The sequence below is a fragment of the Bactrocera neohumeralis genome, unplaced genomic scaffold (assembly GCF_024586455.1).
Source record: "Bactrocera neohumeralis isolate Rockhampton unplaced genomic scaffold, APGP_CSIRO_Bneo_wtdbg2-racon-allhic-juicebox.fasta_v2 cluster09, whole genome shotgun sequence".
NCBI lineage: Eukaryota > Metazoa > Arthropoda > Insecta > Diptera > Tephritidae > Bactrocera > Bactrocera neohumeralis.
The window spans coordinates 9701232-9727081 of record NW_026089622.1 but is presented as its reverse complement, the minus strand read 5'-3'; the positions used below and the strand labels follow the sequence as shown (position 1 = coordinate 9727081).

At 40.8% G+C, this 25850-nt stretch overlaps 1 protein-coding gene across 16 annotated transcripts in view; it reads left to right on the top strand.

The window, feature by feature from the left end:
• The window catches only part of LOC126764476 (FERM domain-containing protein 8), a 459702-nt gene that overhangs the window by 324243 nt on the left and 109609 nt on the right, over window positions 1-25850 (top strand). The window contains exon 12 of one of the 16 annotated variants that reach the window (XM_050482180.1): window positions 6848-6867. The exons of the other annotated variants lie outside the window; for them this stretch is intronic. Coding sequence (XP_050338137.1) covers window positions 6848-6852 — 5 coding nt within the window. The 3' untranslated portion in view covers window positions 6853-6867. Of the gene's footprint in view, window positions 1-6847; window positions 6868-25850 lie in introns of those variants that run through there. 16 annotated transcript variants of the gene reach the window in all.

Below are 25850 nucleotides of genomic sequence, written 5' to 3'. Positions count from 1 at the left end.
ATAGTGTTCACATAATAAAAATACAAACCGATTGGAAGGTGGGTACTATAGGCACGCTTTTGTGCAAAATCGGACAAAGCCATATATGGCCTTTCATGCAGTACATACTATTTTTGGAAAAGCTGACGAAGACATATGTGGCCTTTCATGCAGTACATACTATTTTGCCTTTCATGCATTTTAGTAAAATTTTTTCAGAAATGGATGCAAGATCGTTTTATGGAAATTTAAGATATGTAAATGTAGTCGATAATGGGCTTCAAAGCGATGATGATTATATATCCGAATCAGATGAAGAAGTTGTTGGAGCACAAGTTTCTGGCCAGGAAGATGTATATATATCGGAGACCGATGAAAGCAGTTCCGAAGACGTATATGATGAGCCTAGTAGCTCAAACGCAAAACGCGCTAAAAAATCGAAACCACCAAACTGGAAAGAAAATAACTTGCCCCCGTATTTAAGTGAAAACTTTCCATTTCAAGGAGACATGGAGCTTCCAAGTTTTATCGATGAAATAGAGACGCCAGCGGAGTTCTTTCAATTTTTCTTTGACGAAAATTTGATAAACTTTATAGTTGAACAATCGAACATATGTACTTGCGCTGCAAAGAGACATAAATAAGCCGGAAAATGTTACTAAGAGCGAAATAGAGCAATTTATAGGTGAGTTCAGCGTAAACACTGTGGAGAAACTTAGTGAAAATTTGTTTTCAGGCATAGTCTTATACATGTCTTTGATGAAATTACCATCGTCGAGGCATTATTGGGATACTACAGTTGGCCAAGAATTTGTACGCACCATCATGACTTGCAATAGATGGGAAAACATTAAACGCATTTTGCATTTCAACAACAATGAGGATATGAAATCGCCAGGTGAAGATGGATTTGACAAGCTGTTCAAAGTTCGACCACTTCTAAATAAAACCCGTGAAAAGGTACTGCTCATACCAAAAGAGGAGCAACTGGTTGTGGATGAGCAAATAATTCCCACAAAGTGCCGACATCATCTAAAACAATACATTCCGGCCAAACCGCACAAATGGGGTTTCAAGAATTTTGTTTTAAGTGGAGTTTCAGGATTTAGCTACGATTTTGATATATTTGCTGGAGCACAAAGTGATAAACATCCAGAGAGATCACCGAATCTGGGAATCAGCGGAAATGTTTGTCTTTGGGTACGGTAAGACTTAACCGAGTCCCTTACTGTAAGATGCCGACGGAAAAGGAATTGAAAAAGTTGGGGAGAGGCAGCATGGTGGAGAAGGTAACTAAAATCGACGGGGTCAAACTTGGCCTCGTTTCTTGGTTTGACAATAAGGTAGTAAATATTATTTCAACTTTCGTTGGAAGCCAACCTATATCCACAAAGACACGTTTTAGTAAAAAAGAGAAAAAGTATATTGAAATTCATTCACCACAGTCTGTCGACGTTTACAATAATCATATGGGCGGCGTAGACTTGCTTGATTCACTACTTGGTCTTTATAGAATTCATTTACGCACTAAGGTTTGGCACAAAAAGATTTTTTTCCACATGATTGATATGTGCCTTGTAAATTCTTGGATCTTGTGGCGCCGTAAGTCAGGGGAATTTATGCCGTTATTTAATTTCAAACTTGCAGTGAGCGAACATCTTTGCAAGGTAGGAAAATCCCGAAAACGAGGGCGTCCAATTGCATCGGTATCAAACTCTTCATCTCCGACAACAAGCAGAGAAGGCACCAAAAAGGGTAATCGTCAAGACTTTCCTTTGAATTCTATACGTACCGACTGTATTGGACACTTTCCGAAATGGATGAAAAGTAGACTTTGTCAAAATGACTGCTCATTCCGTTCGTATACTTTTTTTTGAGAAATGTAATGTATCCCTGTGCTACAATGACAAACGAAACTGTTTCACACGCTTCCACACTGAGTAAAAGTAATACACTCCAAGCAACTTTGTATGCATAGAGAGCCATATATGGCGTCTTTTATTTTCTGGTAAAATAAGCATTTTAAAATATTTTTTTCTACAAATATATGTAAATGGATTCAAAATAAACGTATTTTAGTGGAGTTTTATTTTTTTTTTTCATAAAGAAGATGGCCATGCGGTAGAGGGTTAATAGCAGCGAGAATGGTGAATTTCTTACGGGGCATCTCGACAGGATAAAATCTATGTCTTGCGAACTGTCAAATCTATTGCTATTCTTAATTGGTGTAGAAACCGCTTAAGCGATTATAGCCGAGTTAACAACAGCGCGCCAGTCGTTTCTTCTTCTCGCTACGTGGCGCCAATTGGATATTCCAAGCGAAGCCAGGTCCTTCTCCACTTGGTCCTTCCAACGGAGTGGAGGTCTTCCTCTTCCTCTGCTTCCCCCGGCGGGTACTGCGTCGAATATTTTCAGAGCTGGAGTGTTTTCGTCCATCCGGACAACATGACCTAGCCAGCGTAGCCGCTGTCTTTTAATTCGCTGAACTATGTCGATGTCGTCGTATATTTCGTACAGCTCATCGTTCCATCGAATGCGGTATTCGCCGTGGCTAACGCGCAAAGGACCATAAATCTTTCGCAGAACTTTTCTCTCGAAAACTCGCAACGTCGACTCATCCGTTGTTGACATCGTCCAAGACTCTGCACCATACAGCAGGACGGGAATTATGAGTGACTTATAGAGTTTGGTTTTTGTTTGTCGAGAGAGGACTTTGCTTCTCAATTGCCTACTCAGTCCGAAGTAGCACCTGTTGGCAAGAGTTATCCTGCGTTGGATTTCTAGGCTGACATTGTTGGTGGTGTTTACGCTGGTTCCAAGATAGACGAAATTATCTACGACTTCAAAGTTATGACTGTCAACAGTGACGTGAGTGCCAAGTCGCGAATGCGACGACTGTTTGTTTGATGACAGGAGATACTTCGTCTTGCCCTCGTTCACTGCCAGACCCATTTTCTGTGCTTCCTTGTCCAGCCTGGAGAAAGCAGAACTAACGGCGCGGGTGTTGAGGCCGATGATATCAATATCATCGGCATACGCCAACAGCTGTACACTCTTATAGAAGATGGTACCTTCTCTATTTAGTTCTGCGGCTCGAACTATTTTCTCCAAAAGCAGGTTGAAAAAGTCGCACGATAGGGAATCGCCTTGTCTGAAACCTCGTTTGGTATCGAACGGCTCGGAGAGGTCCTTCCCGATCCTGACGGAGCTTTTGGTGTTACTCAACGTCAGTTTACACAGCCGTATTAGTTTTGCGGGGATACCAAATTCAGACATCGCGGCATAAAGGCAGCTCCTTTTCGTGCTGTCGAAAGCAGCTTTGAAATCGACGAAGAGGTGGTGTGTGTCGATTCTCCTTTCACGGGTCTTTTCCAAGATTTGGCGCATGGTGAATATCTGGTCGGTTGTTGATTTGCCAGGTCTGAAGCCACACTGATAAGGTCCAATCAGTTTGTTGACGGTGGGCTTTAATCTTTCACACAATACGCTCGATAGAACCTTATATGCGATGTTGAGGAGGCTAATCCCACGGTAGTTGGCGCAGATTGTGGGGTCTCCTTTTTTATGGATTGGGCATAGCACACTTAAATTCCAATCGTTGGGCATGCTTTCATCCGACCATATTTTACAAAGAAGCTGATGCATGCACCTTATCAGTTCTTCGCCGCCGTGTTTGAATAGCTCGGCCGGCAATCCGTCGGCCCCTGCCGCTTTGTTGTTCTTCAGGCGGGCAATTGCTATTCGAACTTCTTCATGGTCGGGTAATGGAACGTCTGCTCCATCGTCATCGATTGGGAATCGGGTTCTCCTTCTCCTGGTGTTGTGCGTTCACTGCCATTCAGCAGGCTGGAGAAGTGTTCCCTCCATAATTTAAGTATGCTCTGGGCATCAGTGACTAGATCACCTTTGGGGTTTCTACAGGAATACGCTCCGGTCTTGAAACCTTCCGTAAGCCGCCGCATTTTTTCGTAGAATTTTCGAGCATTACCCCTGTCGGCCAGCTTATCAAGCTCTTCGTACTCACGCATTTCAGCCTCTTTCTTCTTCTGTCTACAAATGCGTCTCGCTTCCCTCTTCAACTCTCGGTATCTATCCCATCCCGCACGTGTAGTGGTCGATCGTAACGTTGCGAGGTAGGCAGCCTGTTTTCTCTACGCTGCGACACGGCACTCCTCGTCGTACCAGCTGTTCTTTTGCACTTTCCGAAAACCAATGGTTTCGGTTGCAGCTGTACGTAAGGAGTTTGAAATGCCGTCCCACAGTTCCCTTATACCGAGTTGTTGACGAGTGCTCTCAGAGAGCAGGAGTGCAAGCCGAGTAGAAAATCGTTCGGCTGTCTGTTGTGATTGCAGCTTCTCGACGTCGAACCTTCCTTGTGTTTGGTGGCGCGCGTTTTTTGCTGCACAGAGGCGGGTGCGAATCTTAGCTGCAACAAGATAGTGGTCCGAGTCGATGTTAGGACCTCGGAGCGCACGCACATCTAAAACACTGGAGACGTGTCTTCCGTCTATCACAACATGATCGATCTGGTTGGTAGTTTTTCGATCCGGAGACAGCCAGGTAGCTTGATGAATTTTTTTGTGCTGGAATCTAGTACTACAGATAACCATATTTCGGGCCCCGGCGAAGTCAATCAGCCTCAACCCATTTGGGAATGTTTCGTCGTGGAGGCTGAATTTACCGACCGTAGTGCCAAATATACCTTCTTTGCCCACCCTGGCGTTAAAGTCGCCAAGCACGATTTTGACATCGTGGCGGGGGCAGCTCTCATAAGCGCGCTCCAAGCGCTCATAGAAGGCATCTTTGGTCACATCGTCCTTCTCTTCCGTCGGGGCGTGGGCGCAAATCAGCGATATGTTGAAGAACCTCGCTTTGATGCGGATTGTGGCTAGACGTTCATTCACCGCAGTGAATGATAGTACTCGGCGACGGAGTCTCTCTCCCACCACGAATCCTACACCAAACTTGCGCTCCTTTATATGGCCACTGTAGTAAATGTCACAAGGACCTACTCGTCTCTGTCCTTGTCCCGTCCATCGCATTTCTTGGACGGCGGTGATGTCAGCCTTTGTCTTTACGAGGACATCAACCAGCTGGGCAGCGGCACCTTCCCAATTAAGGGACCGGACATTCCAGGTGCATGCCCTCAATTCGTAGTCCTTATTTCGTTTGCCATGGTCGTCATCAAAAGGGGGGTCTCTCATCCGAGGCTGGTTGTAGCTCTTCACTGGGGGTGTTTTTTACGTGGCGGGTCTCAAACCCAGCGCACAACCCTTGTAGGGAATGTTTCGACTTCTCACTTTAGCTCGCCTTCGAACGGATGTTCTTAGGCTACCCAGAGGATACTTGGTCAAAGACCGGAAGTAGTGAGCTGCTTGAGCCATGTGTAAAAGAATCGTTTCTGGCCACTCCCAAGTGAATGGCGATCAGAGAACTTTCCTCACTTGCGTGAACTTCTACACATGACTCCATCCTCCTCCATCTATTGCTATTGCCATTGCCAAATCTGTATGTGGGCATTTGTTATCATAAGATAATCATTTGCGCAAAGGCGTAGGGTAGCTCAGTATATACAGTAATAAACCTTTTCTTTGTTTACATACATATACTCACCTCTAGAAAATCTTAGGATGTTGTGTTAAACTTTTTTTGCTACTTTCATGGTAATCAGGGTGTTGTGTTAGCATTTAAACTACATATAAATTTTAAATTTTGATGACCGAGACTTTAAAAGATATTAAATAATGCAAGTGTTTACGTTATTTAAGTGATTATATTGAATTACTTTGCATATCTGTTCAATTTTATTGGAATATTAGTTGTTGTTTAATGTTAAATCAGTTGTTTTTTTTTTGTGCAATTTTTAAACACGCTTCAAGTATTTCCAAATTTTTGCATGCAGTAGGATACAATCCTGGGTGGTAATTTGTCGTTTGACATATACAAATTGACAACTCGTTAGCCGTTATAGGAAAACATCAATTGGAAACTGAGTTTGAAATTAAAGATATGTCGAAGTTTTTAATAAGAATGCATATTAGTGTTAATAATAAAGTTTATATTAAAAATTGTAGAGCCTTTTTATTGCTGCGAAAATTCACAACCCGACGTTTTAAAATACTTTTTATAAGAATTAGAACATATTTTGCATTAAGAATTTTTAATAGGCAGGCAGCCAGCCCTCATTTTCGGCACATCAAATTTTTGAGCATTTCACATAGGTAACTACCTCCCCATTCTAAAAGTTAGCTTTTGTATTTTAATATATTTAATGGAGTTGTAGGATTTTGGATGCATCTATTGCGAGAGCTTAGAAATCTTTATTAATTATTAAATTATTTTGTGCAATATTTTTATTTAAATTTTTATGTAAATTATTAAATATGTTTGTTTTAAGTTGAAAAGGTGAAAATAGGCCTACCGGAGAACTGAACACCTAAAAAAAGTCTGTAACGCGCTTTATTGCAAACCTCTGGGGTTGTGTGGAAAATGCAAAACTTAAATATTCAAAAATAAATTATCAAAAGTAGTATACGGATGAGAATTAGAACGATGTATTAAAAATTCAGCTTCAAATGCCTAAATATCTTCTTTCCAAATTAAAATGATAGGTAATAATATTTCAAAAACTTACGAATACAAACCGTTTTATGTTTTCTGTCTGTCAATTGAAAACAAATACATTCAGAAGAAAACTCACCACCGAGAAATCTAAGAACAGGGCTGCTTTTTATTAATAAGAACTCACTACATAAAGAATATCTGACTATCAGTAAATAATATTTTTATGGGCGAAATATATATCTCATTAATAAATAATTTCCTTTTATATTAAGCAACAATATTTATAGTTTTTGTTATTTAATAGAATAAATTTGCTAAGTATTTACGCCTCAATATATACAACACTGCGTTGCTACCTCTGAAAATCCAAGATGGCCGCTATTCACCCCTCAGAAAGCTACCACGAAAAGGTTATCTACTGTATATACCAGGCCTGTCCAACATACGGCCCCCGGGCCACCATCCGGCCCGCCATCTCTTATAGCCTTTGGGCATCCCAGTTGTATAGGCCTGAAACACGTGATGGATAAAGTAGTGCAGACAGTTAATTTTATACGCGCAAGAGGGCTTAACCACAGACAGTTCCAGGCTTTTATGGCTGATGTCGGTTCAGATCACGAAGACATTGTATACTTCAGTCGCGTTCGCTGGCGCAGCAGAGCAGCTATTAAAACGATTCTATTCCCTGCTGGACGACTTAAAGAGTTTTCTTGGCAACAAAGACCAAGAAATTACTTTCCTTACTGATGAGCAGTGGTTGGCTGATCTGGCTTTCCTGGTTGATATAACTAAATATCTTTCTGATCTTAACTTGAAACTGCAAGGGAAAGACCAACTATGGACACAGTTATACGAACACGTTCTAGCTTTCACAAAAAAGCTTTTGTTGTTGGAAAAGCAGCCTGAACAAAAGCAGTTGATTCATTGGGAGACCTTATCTACAAGAAAGCAAGATACCTTGGATTTTGACAAGTACGTGTTGATGTTACAAAGATTAAGGAACGAGTTTAACGACAGATACGCAGACTTCAAATCACAAACTCCCTGCATGAAAGTGTTTCAAAATCCATTTGATGTTGAAATTGAAGGCGCTGCGCTGAGTTTACAGCTGGAGTTAATAGAATTGCAAAGCAGCTCTCATCTAAAAACAGCATATAATAATTGTCTTCCACACTTAATTGAATTTTACAAAAAGTATATTACACCCAGTCAATACCCAAACCTTACTAAGCTGGCTATTCAACATATTTCTTTATTTGGTAGTACATATGTTTGCGAGCAGCTGTTTTCTCGCATGAAATTTAACAAATCATAAACCAGATCATCTTTATTAGATAGCCATCTTAAAGGCAGTTTGCGCATAGCCACTTCTAAAACTCCAGCTGACATAGATGCGCTGAAAAAACAGAAAAAATTTCAGAGATCTCATTAATTAGATTTTAAGAATAAGAATATCTTTACATGCTAAGGCCATAGTTACATTAATAATAATATATTTAGATTTACTATGTGATGTTGCTTTTTATAAATAAATAAATATACCAAAACTGAAGGTCATTTTATTTTTCTTTTGGCCCGCTACGGTTATGAAAATGCTAAACCTGGCCCTTCACAAAATTATGTTGGTAGTATATACTGTGTAGGGTAGGTAGGTTCGAGCTGATGTAGCGCATGCTTTGAGCTCTTCAAAAATTTATTTTATCATTTGTGAAGGTAGCATTTGGGTAGGTAGCTGATGTAGCGCATGTTTTGAGCCCTTGAATTGTTTAAATCTTTTATGTGGAAAATAAAAAAAGGATAAATATCCTTTTTTCACAAATGTATTTGTGGGAAAAATAAGAATTCATATTTTTGGACTACTATGTCATAATTGTGGCATACATTTTAAATACCTACCAATTAAAATAATAAATTTAAAATGAGCAATGATATTTTGATTTTTGCTAGTATAAGTTCATTAAATTTAAGATTTCGCTTATTCCCAACCCAATTTGCATAATTTTTCTGTAAATTAACAATATTAACCTAAATATTAATTTTTTGAAAAAATATTATTTTGAAAATGTACTTTATTTTTATAATATAACACAACCGTCTTAATACTCGCCCTTCTAATTTTCATATTACCGAAATGAAAATGCCGTCGGCATATGTGCAAATGGGATATGTTGCATCTTCGAAATTTTCATAGAAATGATAACTGCACTGTCAAACTGCTGAAGTGACAGCTTATAGCTTACTATGTATGGCATACGAATTAGTTTGCGATATATTGTAAGATATAAGCAATGTGGAGTCTCCACAGGCAATAGGCACGGCAATACAGTTCGCAAGACTGCTATTTTCGTACTCCTGATTTTATAGCCATGACAGACGACAGCGCTAATATACATTAGCGGGGTTAATTTACATTTACTTGCGCATTTGACCCATGTTAATGCAAATTTGTAATGCACAAGAATTTCGTGCATTTAGATGAATTTACCAAATTTAAGTAGGCAACACTGCTCAAAAATGGCCGATTTTTGCTATTTTTTGACAGATGTCGCTTGGAGTCTGCTGCCTCCTTTGCGTTCACAGCATCAGCATCAGCAGTTTTGTATTGCTAGTTAAATTATGTGCAAATACATATGTATATTAACAAAAACAAATTTGAATATTTTTAGATAGCAGAAAATAAATAATGCACAGTTTGCTATCCATTTTTAAAATATTCTTAACTTTTTTCGCATTACAATCAATTGTTGCTTTTAATTTCACTCTATTATCTTTGAACGTAGTTAATAATAAACAAATTTTTCGTTAAATTTACATTGATTTTCCAAAAATACCAAAATTTCTATTAATAATTTCTCTTCTTCATTTTTATTTCACTTTTTTTTAATAAATAAACAAATTTCACATTCAGCTGTCTAAATGCACAAGTCTTCCGTCTGTCACCATAAAATTTCAATGTGCATTAGCGTTGCTTAAGGCGCATTAATTTTGCTGGTCTGTCAGGGCTATTAAGTGTGGTGAAAACACGCTCATCCGAAACAGTACCCCTTCGAAAAATGAAATATCGTAAAATTGGCAACGCCGTAAACCTTCTTCCTGGCTAAACTTAACCCATTCCTTCCCACTGTCCTATTTATAGGACACCATAGCAAATATTTTGTTTTCAAACCTGACCATTTATTTTATTAATTTATGTAGAAATTTATATTCATGTACTATTTTCCTATTACGAGTATAATATTATTTTCTGGCTATTAAAAGTGTTAACATTATTTTAATATGAATTTTTAAAACTGGTCACTTTTGTAATTTAGGTCACTACATGATGAAGAGGAACAAACAGAGGCGTTGCCAAGGACTTCTTCTTCTTCTTCTCTTCTTAATTGGCGTAGACACCGCTTACGCGATTATAGCCGAGTTAACAACAGCGCGCCAGTCGTTTCTCCTTTTCGCTACGTGGCGCCAATTGGATATTCCAAGCGTAGCCAGGTCCTTCTCCACTTGGTCCTTCCAACGGAGTGGAGGTCTTCCTCTTCCTCTGCTTCCCCCGGCGGGTACAGCGTCGAATACTTTCAGAGCTGGAGTGTTTTCGTCCATTCGGACAACATGACCTAGCCAGCGTAGCCGCTGTCTTTTAATTCGCTGAACTATGTCAATGTCGTCGTATATCTCGTACAGCTCATCGTTCCATCGAATGCGATATTCGCCGTGGCCAACGCGCAAAGGACCATAAATCTTTCGCAGAACTTTTCTCTCGAAAACTCGCAACGTCGACTCATCAGTTGTTGACATCGTCCAAGCCTCTGCACCATATAGCAGGACGGGAATTATGAGCGACTTATAGAGTTTGGCTTTTGTTCGTCGAGAGAGGACTTTACTTTTAAATTGCCTACTCAGTCCGAAGTAGCACCTGTTGGCAAGAGCAATCCTGCGTTGGATTTCCAGGCTGACATTGTTGGTGGTGTTAATACTGGTTCCTAAATAGACGAAATTATCTACAACTTCAAAGTTATGACTGTCAACAGTGACGTGAGTGCCAAGTCGCGAGTGCGACGACTGTTTGTTTGATGACAGGAGATATTTCGTCTTGGCCTCGTTCACTGCCAGACCCATTTGTTTTGCTTCCTTGTCTAGTCTGGAGAAAGCAGAACTAACGGCGCGGGTGTTAAGGCCGATGATATCAAAATCATCAGCATACGCCAACAGCTGTACACTCTTATAAAAGATGGTACCTTCTCTACTAAGTTCTGCAACTCGAACTATTTTCTCCAGAAGCAGGTTGAAAAAGTCACACGATAGGGAATCGCCTTGTCTGAAACCTCGTTTGGTATCGAACGGCTCGGAGAGGTCCTTCCCGATTCTGACGGAGCTCTTCGTGTTGCTCAGCGTCAGTTTACACAGCCGTATTAGTTTTGCGGGGATACCAAATTCAGACATCGCGGCATAGAGGCAGCTCCTTTTCGTGCTGTCGAAAGCAGCTTTGAAATCGACGAAGAGGTGGTGTGTGTCGATTCTCCTTTCACGGGTCTTTTCCAAGATTTGGCGCATGGTGAATATCTGGTCGGTTGTTGATTTTCCAGGTCTAAAGCCACACTGATAAGGTCCAATCAGTTTGTTGACGGTGGGCTTTAATCTTTCACTCAATACGCTCGATAGAACCTTATATGCGATGTTGAGGAGGCTAATCCCACGGTAGTTGGCGCAGATTGTGGGGTCTCCTTTTTTATGGATTGGGCATAGCACACTTAAATTCCAATCGTTGGGCATGCTCTCGTCCGACCATATTTTACAAAGAAGCTGATGCATGCTCCCTATTAGTTCTTCGCCGACGTGTTTGAATAGCTCGGCCGGTAATCCATCGGCCCCCGCCCCTTTGTTGTTCTTCAGGCGGGTAATTGCTATTCGAACTTCTTCATGGTCGGGCAATGGGACGTCTGCTCCATCGTCATCGATTGGGGAATCGGGTTCGCCTTCTCCTGGCGTTGTGCATTCACTGCCATTCAGCAGCCTGGAGAAGTGTTCCCTCCATAATTTAAGTATGCTCTGGGCATCGGTCACTAGATCACCTTTGGGGGTTCTACAAGAGTATGCTCCGGTCTTGAAACCTTCTGTAAGCCGCTGCATTTTTTTCGTAGAATTTTCGAGCATTACCCCTGTCGGCCAGCTTATCAAGCTCTATGTACTCACGCATTTCGGCCTCTTTCTTTTTCTGTCTGCAGATGCGTCTCGCTTCCCTCTTCAATTCTCGGTATCTATCCCATCCCGCACGTATTGTGGTCGATCGTAACGTTGCGAGGTAGGCAGCCTGTTTTCTCTCCGCTGCGGCGCGGCACTCCTCGTCGTACCAGTTGTTCTTTTGCACTTTCCGAAAACCAAGGGTTTCGGATGCAGCTGTACGTAAGGAGTTTGAAATGCCGTCCCACAGTTCCCTTGTACCGAGTTGTTGATGAGTGCTCTCAGAGAGCAGGAGTGCAAGCCGAGTAGAAAATCGTTCGGCAGTCTGTTGTGATTGCAGCTTTTCGACGTGGAACCTTCCTTGTGTTTGTTGGCGTGCGCTTTTTGCTGCAACAAGATAGTGGTCCGAGTCGATGTTAGGACCTCGGAGCGCACGCACATCTAAAACACTGGAGACGTGTCTTCCGTCTATCACAACATGATCGATCTGGTTGGTAGTTTTTCGATCCGGAGACAGCCAGGTAGCTTGATGAATTTTTTTGTGCTGGAATCTAGTACTACAGATAACCATATTTCGGGCCCCGGCGAAGTCGATCAGCCTCAACCCATTTGGGGATGTTTCCTCGTGGAGGCTGAATTTACCAACCATAGTGCCAAAGATACCTTCTTTGCCCACCCTGGCGTTAAGGTCGCCAAGCACGATTTTGACATCGTGGCGGGGGCATCTCTCATAAGTGCGTTCCAAGCACTCATAAAAGGCATCTTTGGTCACATCGTCCTTCTCATCCGTCGGAGCGTGGGCGCAGATCAGCGATATGTTGAAGAACCTCGCTTTGATGCGGATTGTGGCTAGACGTTCATTCACCGGAGTGAATGATAGTACTCGGCGACGGAGTCTCTCTCCCACCACGAATCCCACACCAAACTTGCGCTCCTTTATATGGCCACTGTAGTAAATGTCACAAGGACCTACTCGTCTTTGTCCTTGTCCCGTCCATCGCATTTCTTGGACGGCGGTGATGTCAGCCTTTATTTTCACGAGGACATCAACCAGCTGGGCAGCGGCACCTTCCCAATTAAGGGACCGGACATTCCAGGTGCATGCCCTTAAATCGTAGTCCTTATTTCGTTTGCCGTGGTCGTCATCAAAAGGGGGGTCTCTCATCCGAGGCTGGTTGTTACTGTTCATTGGGGTAGGCTTTTTACGTGGCGGGTCCCAAACCCAGCGCACAACCCTATGCAGGGGATGTTTCGCCTTCTCACTTTAGCTCACCTTCGAACGGATGTTCTAAGGCTAACCAGAGGATACTTGGTCAAAGACCGGAAGTCGTGAGCTGCTTGAGTCATATGTAAAAGAATCGTTTCTGGCCACTCCCAAGTGAATGGCGATCAGAGAACTTTCCTCACTTGCGTGAACTTCTACACATGACCCCATCCTCCTAGGTTGTAAAAAAAAACCTCTTACTTTTTGTGTCAAATGCGATAAAACACTTTGCAACGATTGTTTTATACCTTATCATATAAAATAAGCTTAAATACGATGATAATTTTAATAAAGTTGATTTTCTTAAAGGCGTTATCTTTAATTTTTTCTGAGCATACATACATCCCCAGTGTCCTATTTATATGACGGGCTGATTCATCAATCAATGTATTTTTTTATTTTTTTTTTATTTCATATTCTTCTTTCTTAACGTATTAAGAGCCCAAGTTACAAATTTCATCAAAAAATTCCAATGATTTCGATGCTTGGGAAGTAATGGGTTAATATATGAAGCATATGAGGTAAACATCAACCAACCACGGATGGGAAGTATCAATATCTTTCTAGACTAATGCCATTGCAGAATGTGGATCGATACACATATTTTCGGCATTAAAAATAGTATATCCAATATTATAGGTTCAGTTAATTTTGTTAATATATCTTGCATATTCACATATATTGCTTAATACGGTGTAAAGACATCCGCAAGTTGAAATTCTTAAATAAAAATTATAATTTTTTTTAAATTCTTATCAACATTTATATTACGTATGTGGGGGTTGAGGGAAAAAGATTCGATTTTAGCCTATTTTGGCAAGCTGTCATCACAAACGGTTAAAAAAGAGGAATATGCACTGGAGTTCACATATGTATATATTTGTCCTATTTCGGCAATTTTTGAGGGTAATATCAAATACCTTAGGATTATTTTAGTAATATATGATAAATATATTTTGGTAGCCTCACGCAACAAATCTGTTTTAAATTGGTCCAGCAGTTCCTGACATGCATATGGGATATCACGGAAAAGTAAGCGGTGCGCCTGCTCCTAAAAAGCTCTTCCCAAACATAAATTCAGTACTTGTGTCATCTATTTAGTGAGTTATCGCTTTTTAGTAGTTTTCTGGGAAATGGTCGTAGTAATACGTAATTTATCCAATTTTCACATTGTATGAACAGGGGCTAAAAGAGCTTTAGCTGAGTCAGTATGATTAATGTAGCTTCCGCGGTTTAAAAGATATGTACATTAGCCAATAAAGGGTGTTGTCAAGTGGACCTTGTTTGGCGGTTCGCTACTGCGACATCCTGTATTTAGTTTTGTATCTTAATTTTGTTTTTAGTTATGGCACTATATATGTTCTCGCTCAACCCGAGCTTGGTGACAAGGAACACGTGGAGGTTTCTTTAAGATATTTTAATTTTTACTCAAGTTACCGCTGTCTTATGTACAGCATATAGTCCAAAAGACAAGAAGGGTAGTAGAGAATCATGGGATGCTCGGTATATGAAAAACATGTCACAAGAACACACACGCTTTTCTTACAATACATATGTAATACCCGAATTTTTGGTTCATTATTATTGTTAGTTTATCCTAAGAATTACTGCTCACTTTTTAGTTTGATGTGCTTTAAAAGCTTATTTTTAAGTTTTTTAAACTACATTTTTAAACAGATTTGATTACGAATTGTTAGGCTTCATACAAGCATAAAAAGAAGTTAACAAAAATTTAACTAATGGAACTACATATTATCTCAATACTTCTGACAACGATAAATTTTATAACAAGGATGAAATGCCAATGAGTTTTGACTAAATATGTACAATGTATCAAAGAAAACTTGTATAGAGAGTGGTAATAATCTTATGTATTTACCGTATTTTTATTAAAATTTTAAACTTAACAATTCTTGATGTTAACAAATGCAAAAATGTAAAAAATGTCATAGTACTTAAGAAGCCAAAAAAAACTTTTCCACATACATACGATGTGTGTTCAAAAAGTATCGCGAATTTTGTATTTTTTCAAAAATTATTTATTTATTCATGAATATATATTTTGTCCCCTTCAAAGTAATCCCCATGAAATATTATACACTTGTGCCAACGGTTTTTCCAATCTTCGAAGCACTTCAAAAAATCATTTTTTTATCTTCTTCAGCTCCTCCTTCGATGCCGTCTTTATCTCGCCAAAAGAAGCGTAACGTCGTCCTTTCATGGGCCTCTTCAGTTTAGGGAACAAGAAAAAGTCACAGGGGGCCAGATCTGGGGAATACGGTGGCTGCGGCATTATTAGTGTGTTGTTTTTGGCCAAAAAGTCGCGCACAAACAACGATGTGTGAGCAGGGCCGTTATCGTGGTGCAAAAGCCAATTTTTGTTCTTCCACAAATCCGGGCGTTTCTGGCGGATTGCTTCGCGCAAATTGCGCATAACTTGCCAATCGATATGTTTAGGTTCTCAGCAACTTCTCTTACGGTGATTCGACGATTGGCCAATACCATTTTCTCCACTTCATTAATTTTTTCGTCTGTTGTTGAAGTGCTCGGGCGTCCGGCACGCTCTTCGTCGTTAACATCTTCTCGGCCTTCTGAGAACATCCATCGATAAACGTTGCTTCGGTCCAAGGTAGCTTCTCCGTATGCCACAGTCAACATTCGGAATGCATCCGCGCACTTAATTTCGTTTTTCACACAAAATTTGATACAGGTTCTTTGACCCATTTTTTATACTCTCGCAACAAAGTTGCTAAGGAGAGTATTATAGTTTTGTTCACAAAACGGTTGTTTGTAAGTCCTAAAACTAAAAGAGTCAGATATAGAGTTATATATACGAAAGTGATCAGGGTGACGAGTAGAGTTGAAATCCGGATGTCTGTCTGTCCGTCCGTCCGTTCGTCCGTGGAAGCTGTAACTTGAGAAAAAATTGAGATATCATGATGAAACTTGGTACACGTATTTCTTGGCTCCATAAGAAGGTTAAGTTCGAAGATGGGCAATCGGCCCAATACCACGCCCACAAAATGGCGAAAACCGAAAACCTATAAAGTGTCATAACTAAGCCATAAATAAAGATATTAAAATGAAATTTGGCACAAAGGATCGCATTATCTTCTTCTTCTTCTTAATTGGCGTAGACACCGCTTACGCGATTATAGCCGAGTTAACAACAGCGCTCCAGTCGTTTCTTCGTTTCGCTACGTGGCGCCAATTGGATATTCCAAGTGAAGCCAGGTCCTTCTCCACTTGGTCCTTCCAACGGAGTGGGGGTCTTCCTCTGCTTCCCCCGGCGGGTACTGCGTCGAAAACTTTCAGAGCTGGAGTCTTTTCATCCATCCGGACAACATGACCTAGCCAGCGTAGTCGCTGTCTTTTAATTCGCTGAACTATGTCAATGTCGTCGTATATCTCGTACAGCTCATCGTTCCATCGAAAGCGATATTCGCCGTGGCCAATACGCAAAGGACCATAAATCTTTTGCAGAATTTTTCTCTCGAAAACTCGTAACGTCGACTCATCGGTTGCTGTCATCGCCCAAGCCTCTGCACCATATAGCAGGACGGGAATTATGAGCGACTTATAGAGTTTAGCTTTTGTTCGTCGAGAGAGGACTTTACTTTTCAATTGCCTACTCAGTCCGAAGTAGCACCTTTTTTTCAAAAGCAATTCTGCGTTGGATTTCCAGGCTGACATTATTAGTGGTGTTAATACTGGTTCCTAAATAGACGAAATTATCTACAACTTCAAAGTTATGACTGTCAACAGTGACGTGAGAGCCAAGTCGCGAGTGCGACGACTGTTTGTTTGATGACAGGAGATATTTCGTTTTGTCCTCGTTCACTACCAGACCCATTTTCTGTGCTTCCTTGTCCAGCCTAGAGAAAGCAGAACTAACGGCGCGGGTGTTGAGGCCGATGATATCAATATCGTCGGCATACGCCAGCAGCTGTACACTCTTATAGAAGATGGTACCTTCTCTGTTTAGTTCAGCAGCTCGAACTATTTTCTCCAGGAGCAGGTTGAGGAAGTCGCACGATAGGGAGTCGCCTTGTCTGAAACCTCATTTGGTATCGAACGGCTCGGAGAGATCCTTCCCGATCCTGACGGAGCTTTTGGTGTTGTTCAACGTCAGTATTACTTTTGCGGGGATACCAAATTCAGACATCGCGGCATAAAGGCAGCTCCTTTTCGTGCTGTCGAAAGCAGCTTTGAAATCGACGAAGAGGTGGTGTGTGTCGATTCTCTTTTCAGGGGTCTTTTCCAAGATTTGGCGCATGGTGAATATCTGGTCGGTTGTTGATTTTCCAGGTCGGAAGCCACACTGATAAGGTCCAATCAGTTTGTTGACGGTGGGCTTTAATCTTTCACACAATACGCTCGATAGAACCTTATATGCGATGTTGAGGAGGCTAATCCCACGGTAGTTGGCGCAGATTGTGGGGTCTCCTTTTTTATGGATTGGGCATAGCACACTTAAATTCCAATCGTTGGGAATGCTCTCGTCCGACCATATTTTACAAAGAAGCTGATGCATGCTCCCTATTAGTTCTTCGCCGACGTGTTTGAATAGCTCGGCCGGTAGTCCGTCGGCCCCTGCCGCTTTGTTGTTCTGCAGGCGGGCAATGGCTATTCGAACTTCTTCTTGGTGGGGTAATGGAACGTCTGCTCCATCGTCATCGATTGGGGAATCGGGTTCTCCTTCTCCTGGTGTTGTGCGTTCACTGCCATTCAGCAGGCTGGAGAAGTGTTCCCTATATAATTTAACTATGCTCTGGGCATCAGTGACTAGATCACCTTTGGGGGTTCTACAAGAGTATGCTCCGGTCTTGAAACCTTCTGTAAGCCGCCGCATTTTTTCGTAGAATTTTCGAGCATTACCCCTGTCGGCCAGCTTATCAAGCTCTATGTACTCACGCATTTCGGCCTCTTTCTTCTTCTGTCTGCAAATGCGTCTCGCTTCCCTCTTCAACTCTCGGTATCTATCCCATCCCGCACGTGTAGTGGTCGATCGTAACGTTGCGAGGTAGGCAGCCTGTTTTCTCTCCGCTGCGACACGGCACTCCTCGTCGTACCAGCTGTTCTTTTGCACTTTCCGAAAACCAATGGTTTCGGTTGCAGCTGTACGTAAGGAATTTGAAATGCCGTCCCACAGTTCCCTTATATCGAGTTATTGACTAGTGCTCTCAGAGAGCAGGAGTGCAACCCGAGTAGAAAATCGTTCGGCAGTCTGTTGTGATTGCAGCTTTTCGACGTCGAACCTTCCTTGTGTTTGTTGGCGTGCGTTTTTTGCTGCACAGAGGCGAGTGCGAATCTTAGCTGCAACAAGATAGTGGTCCGAGTCGATGTTAGGACCTCGGAGCGCACGCACATCTAAAACACTTAAGACGTGTCTTCCATCTATCACAACATGATCGATCTGGTTGGTAGTTTTTCGATCCGGAGACAGCCAGGTAGCTTGATGAATCTTCTTATGCTGGAATCTAGTACTACAGATAACCATATTTCGGGCCCCGGCGAAGTCGATCAGCCTCAACCCATTTGGGGATGTTTCCTCGTGGAGGCTGAATTTACCGACCATAGTGCCAAAGATACCTTCTTTGCCCACCTTGGCGTTAAAGTCGCCAAGCACGATTTTGACATCGTGGCGGGGGCAGCTCTCATAAGCGCGCTCCTAGCGCTCATAGAAGGCATCTTTGGTCACATCGTCCTTCTCTTCCGTCGAGGCGTGGGCGCAAATCAGCGATATGTTGAAGAACCTCGCTTTGATGCGGATTGTGGCTAGGCGTTCATTCACCGGAGTGAATGATAGTACTCGGCGACGGAGTCTCTCTCCCACCACGAATCCAACACCAAACTTGCGTTCTCCTTTATATGGCCACTGTAGTAAATGTCACAAGGACCTACTCGTCTCTGTCCTTGTCCCGTCCATCGCATTTCTTGGACGGCGGTGATGTCAACCTTTATTTTTGCGAGGACATCAACCAGCTGGGCAGCGGCACCTTCCCAATTAAGGGTCCGGACATTCCAGGTGCATGCCCTCAAATCGTAGTCCTTATTCCGTTTGCCATGGTCGTCATCAAAGGGGGTCTCTCATCCGAGGCTGTGTTTTATTTTTCATTGGTATTGTTTTTTACGTGGCGGGTCCCAAGCCCAGCGCACAACCCTATGTAGGGAATGTTTCGCCTTCTCACATTAGCTCGCCTTCGAACGGATGTTCTTAGGCTACCCAGAGGATACTTGGTCAAAGACCGGAAGTAGTGAGCTGCTTGGGCCATGTGTAAAAGAATCGTTTCTGGCCACTCCAAAGTGAATGGCGATCAGAGAACTTTTCTCACTTGCGTGAACTTCTACACATGACTCCATCCTCCATCGCATTAGGAAGGGGCAATTTTTTTGGAAAAGTTGGCGTGGCCCCGCCCCCTACTAAGTTTTTTGTACATATCTCCGAAACTACTATAGCTATGTCAACCAAACTCTATTGAGTGGTTTCCTTCAGGCATTTCCATATACGGTTCAAAAATGGAAGAAATCGGATAATAACCACGCCCACCTCCAATACAAAGGTTGTGTTGAAAATCACTAAAAGTGCGTTAACCGACTAACAAAAAACGTCAGAAACACTAAATTTTACGGAAGAAATGGCAGAAGGAAGCTGCACCCAGGCTTTTTTTAAAAATTGAAAATGGGCGTGGCGTCGCCATCTTATGGACCAAAAACCATATCTCAGGAACTATTTCTCCGATTTTAATGAAATTCGGTATATATTATTTTCTTAACCCCCTGATGACATGAACGAAATATGGGTGAAATCGGTTCACAACCACGCCTTCTTTTAATATGACGCTATTTTGAATTCCATCTGATGCCTTCTCTGTATAATATATACATTAGGAACCAATGATGATAGCGGAATAAAATTTTACGCAAATACGGTATTTGAAAAAGAAGTATGTAAATGAGGGATGATGAAATCTCGATTATCACTTTATCATGCGAGAGTATAAAATGTGCGGTGACACCCGAACTTAGCCCTTCCTTACTTGTTTGAATAGGTAAATATCGAAGACGATCGAAAACACGTGCAAGCAGCTGTCAACAATTAAATGAACATTCAAAATGGCCGAGCTTTTCGGCATAAGTGAGAGACATGAGTACCAACATAACGCCACAAAAAATTCGAAATTCGAATATACGTAACCCGCGAAAATTCAAAATTCGCGATACTTTTTGAACACACCTCGTATGTTGACAACACTTCAAATGCCCTTACCAAGTAGGTACTGTTATTTTTGTCTGGTATTATACTACTATGATCAAATTGAAAATTGAATTTTGTCATGTTTTCATTTCCTTGAAAGTAAACCCCTCCCGTTGCAATACACTTATGCCAATGAATTTTCCAGTCATCATAGCACTTGAAATTTATCAGAGCCTTCTTCGATTCAGCTTTTATATCCTCAATTGAGTCAAAACGGTGTCATCGGAGTGATCATGTGAATTTGTTGAATAGCCAGAAGTTACACGAAGGTAAATCAGGACAATGCGATGGTCATGTGACTCAGTACTCTGTATTTATTCATAAAGTCCAGACACACTTTACGAAGTTCTGGATCTTTTAATGTTCTTCTCTCCAGGGCCTGAAACCCCTTTTTGCTCTGTTGTGAATTTGATGCTTTTTGTTTCTTAAAGTAATTCTTCTAAATCACAAAATTTTTGAACCACCGAATTTATTGACGTTAAGTCATCTTAAGATTGGCTTAATGTGCTAGTTGCAGAAGGAGGAGGACTTAGATTGCTGCAGATGTACTGGACACAACCCACCCTAAAAGGGTTTTCTGTAGGTTGACTAGGGTCACTTTTTATTTGTCCAACCGCTAACAGATCAAAAAAGGTCTCTGCACCCAATAAGATATCAACCTTTTCTGATTTGTGGAATTCTGGATCCGCCAATTCAATATTGTGCGGAATTTTCCAGCCACTTACGATGATATTATGGGCTGGCTGATTTGTCGAAATGCAACGCATTATCCAGAATTCCGCCGAAAATTCGTAATTATTTACTCACGACTTAACAAACGTGCTTAATTTTGTCCCCACTTTCGTATTAGAATTTCCAATTCCTACTATGTTTAAAGTATTGTGTTGGCGTCGAATCCGCAACTTTTATGCCAAGTCCTCCGTCATGAAGTTGACATGGGAGCCTGTGTCCACATTTGCCGAAATGCAACGCATTATCCAGAATTCCGCCAAAAATTCGTAATTATTTACCTTCGACTTAATAAACGCGCTTAATTTTGTCCCCACTTTCGTATTAGAATTTCCAATTCCTACTATGTTTAACGTTTTGTGTTGGCGTCGAATCCGCAACTTTTCTGCCAAGTCCTCCGTCATGAAGTTGACTTGGGAGTCTGTGTCCAGCTCCGCTCTCGCAGGCATGTATTCACCATAACTAGTCCTTACTTGAATAACAGCTGTCGCCAACATTACCCGATCCGGTTCTTGCTGTATGTATAACATGTGTGGTGGACGGTTGCGGATGAGGTGCAGCAGGGAAGGAGACTGGATACTGGTGCAACAACGTTTGGTAAGATCGATTACATACACGACATCGATCCGTTCAGCACTTGGATACGGTGTGCCCCTTATGCATATGGGCACCGATTTCACAAACTCTAACCTCTGTTGTACCGGAAGCACCTTGAAAGTGGGGCAGGCTGATAAAGGATGTTCCTTCGATTTTCACTTTTGACAAATTGGCTGCTTTGTATCTGCAGCAACTAAAGCAGATTTTGTCCCGTCCGTGTTTGGCTGCTTCATGGGGCTCGTGTTGGTTGTGCCTCCTAGTTTCGTGAAATCTTATATTTAAAGTGGCTTTACAGTCTTTCCATAATGGTAAGTGGTATTAGTCAAGTTGCTCTTCCCACTTGGATCGAGTGGCAGAGTCCACCTTTGACAAAACTTTATGTATGATAATGGCGTTTGTTATTTGCTTCTTATCGCCCAGAGATAGCAATGAGTCATAAACAGCAGACACTCATCGATCATCGCTCGTAATAAAGGTACTGAAGGCTTTGGGGATAGTTGGCAGCTCTAAAAATTTTGAAATTGTGTTGAAAATATCAAGCATTTGTTATCGTAGACATTTTTGAGACTTGCCAATGCCTTCGGATAATTTTCATCTGACATTTGAAATGCCTTGACTGTTGGCAAAGCTTCTCTAGACAGACAATTTACCAAGTGGTTAAATTTTTCAATATCTGGGATACTTGGGTGATTATGAACCAAACTCTCAAACAGATTCTTGAAATTTTTAAATTCCGAATATTCTTCCTTGAGGTGTTACGAAAGATGTTTCGGCAATTGACGTTCTACTTTTGCTAAAATATTTTTAATTATTGATTTCGTTTCAGCAATTATGTCCTCCAACTCCCCTCGGGCCAAGTCGTCTTCATCAATCTCTTCAATTTTAGATTGGCTTTTTATTAACTTTTCACTATGTAAATTTCATATGTCGAGTCGACATTCCAATTCAATTGGATCTAAAGACATGGTTTTTTCCCAAAGGTCGTATACGTATTTTGACGCTTTAATGACTTTAAATCTGTAACCTCCTTGCTTGGAGAAAGGCTGGCGGTAGTTGATTTTGGCTTGCTCATTTTGACTTTTTGAATTAACATTCACGAGAAATTTTCAACAGATTAGACTTGGAAAGTTAGAAATCGGTTGAAGAGAACGAAAAGAAAAATATCGATTCCCAATTGAACGAAAAGCCATACGAAAGAAATACCTCAAAATGAGCAATAGCACAATTGAAAACTTTACGCGAAAAAATATTGTCCAATAATTCAATTTACGAAAAAAAGAGATAATATGCGAAAAACTGAACGAAGATTTTTTTAAATTTTAAAATTATGCGATTTACAAAAAGGTCGCACCTAATGTAAACGAAACCGCAATCCCGAAATCTCTTCACATTCACTTCAATATATGCATATAATAAGTGTATGTATAAAACGATTTACGTACATGTATACATACATATGTATAAATAAGCCAAAAACTGAAAGTGTGCGTTTTATTATTATTGTATTTTTTTTGTTTGCACCACTTTCAATAATTCGCACCGTTACCTGGTGCGTCGGCTGTTTGCCGTCGTTTACGTCCCTTTGGCACAGGACGCAGCGGCAGCTCATTCCCAGGACGACTCAAACCATAGTACAAGGGAGTAGGGAAAGTGCCCATTCACCATAGTAAAAGAGTCATTCACAGTCCTTAACCTACCCCCCAAGTGTACGTTCACAATAAAAACATCATGGCCACCTCTGGTGAATAAGGGTGGCGAGAGGTTAAAATGGGTTGCGTAAAGCAAAAATGCTTTAATATTAAATTATAAATTTACAGTACTATATTTATACATTTATAAATACTATTTTCAATTTTGCTTATAGAATGAAGTTTAATGCTGTTATCAAAAGATTTAGTTATATCTTCTTGATATAAATAAATATGATATATATTTTTAAGCGTTTTAGTTAATTTATTCATGGACATATTGGAAATTCTTTTTGATAATGAGTGGACCAAAAGAGATTACTATTGTGGAAAAATTTGTTATTACTTATCATAATAATTCGTCTGAACAGTAAAACACATTTTATTTATTGTAAATGCAATGGCCATGTTTCCTGTATTTTAAGTATAAATTTTTGTAATCACAAACTACATACACGTTTTATACGTTACTCGTTCCCAACTGGAGTGTTTGACCATCCTAACAGATTTACCATATTATTTTTTAGTTCTAAGCTAAGTTTTTAAATTAAAAGGATTCTTAAAGAAATTATTTTTTTAATTTGCAATATCTATATAGTAGTAAAAAGTAGTTTAAATTAGCTTACGCAACACTACTTTGCAATGCTGAATAGCAATATTGGATTTAGCTGCATGTATGAATATTGTCGGTAGTTTGATGGGTCGATATCCTTGTAGCATGGTTTAAACTAAATGCAATAATGTAAATAAAAGTAATTAACAAATAACTGCGATATGTTATATACTTTTATATTTAAAAAGTACTAACACCTACGTGTATGTATATAAGATTTTTATATTGTTCGAAATATATTCCGTTTGAAATTATTTCTAATCGATAATAACTTGTTTGGCCCAAATAAAAATTCAACTCAAATTCCTTAATTTTTAATAGTTGTTCATTATTAACCAAATAACGTTTATTTGTTTTTTAAAGTTAAATTATCAATTTCCACATCGTTCATAATCGACTATAATTCACTAGATGTGAAGACGAATAGTAATTCGCGTATATGCAAATGTTTCTTTTCAAATCGCTGCTTGGCCACCAACGCCACCAACTTTCATTAGATGAGTGTTGTTTATTATTTGCTTGGCTGTTGTTGTTAGCGTTGCTGCCATTATAGTAGTTTTATGCAAACATACGTAGTTCTTCCCGATGTTCTACTCGTATCGGTTTTGGTGGAGCTGGTTCCTCCCACTCTCCCAATTCGGCATCATAATATTGCGCAGCACGATATGGTCGCAATTCCCATGGTACTTGCTCTTCCATGGAGGTCAATTGTACATCCAAACGACATCGGTAATACATTCGCGATCGATACGTTCCATATGCAGTCCACCAATAGGTTGTCCAGGACAGTTAAGCTAAGTGAACTTGGCTTTCAATAAGAAGGTAGGATCGCAACGCATGTCTTAACGACGGTATCCCCACTGTTTAGGATTGCACTAAACATTCAAATTAACCCGTATGACGGATATGTCTGCACTGTAATAAAACCACTATTGAACTTTAATATAAATTTATTTCACCTGTATTTGGTACTCTCCAAGTACCATCCAATTCATTTGACTGACAACTGAGACCAATTCTATGCTTAACTCAAGCTTATGTAGAAAAATAATATGTAAGCGAACTGGTGAAAATAACAATTGTGTTATTGCATACGGAACCATGGTCTGACCAAAAGAACAGTATAATCGTGTGCCAAGCTAAAACGCATCACCTGACAATCGTGCGTCTAGTTGTTTTTGTATACTGCACAATGGTCTGACCCAAACAACGGTAGAAATGCCTTAAAGAAAATGTGTCACCTGATCATGGTGATGCCAGATAGGGCATCGTGTACCTGCATAATGGTGATGCCAAATTGCACAGTATAAATCATATAAATTTAGTGAGCTCGTTATTAATCGTTAACATTCCTGCCCGCTGAACCGTCAGGGTTCAGGAATTCTTGATTTGGATCAATAAGACGGCAAATCTTTTGCACTGGACGTTGACAATGGTGCTTAACAAAAAGTCCTTGAGGTGTACGTTTCTCACTGTTGTATTCAACAGTAACTATTCGTACCAATCCGTCGCTGCCAGGGTGAACTTCAGTGATGCGACCCATGCGCCAATGCGTGGGTGGTAGATTCTCTTTCTGAATCAGTACTACATCTCCTGGCTGGAGATTCTCACGTCGACCTTCCCTTTTGCGACTCCCCTGTAAGCTGGATAAATATTCACGGTTCCACCGCTTCCAAAAGTGCTCGAACATTTTCTGTAATTGTTGAGAATATATAAGACGATTTTGTGGAATATCATCAATAGGTGGTTCTGGTCGCGAATTGAGCGGTCGACCAATGAGGAAGTCGCCAGGTGTGAGTGCGTAGCTACCATTGGGGTCATCGTGAAGAGGAACCAGTGGCCTGGAATTCAAACAAGCCTCAATCCGAACAAGTAGTGTACTCAGTTGATTGAAGCGTAAGATTTGGCGACCAATTGTGCGATAGAGATGTTTTTTTGCTGAACGCACAGCTGCCTCCCAAAGACCTCCATGATGGGGTGCGGCTG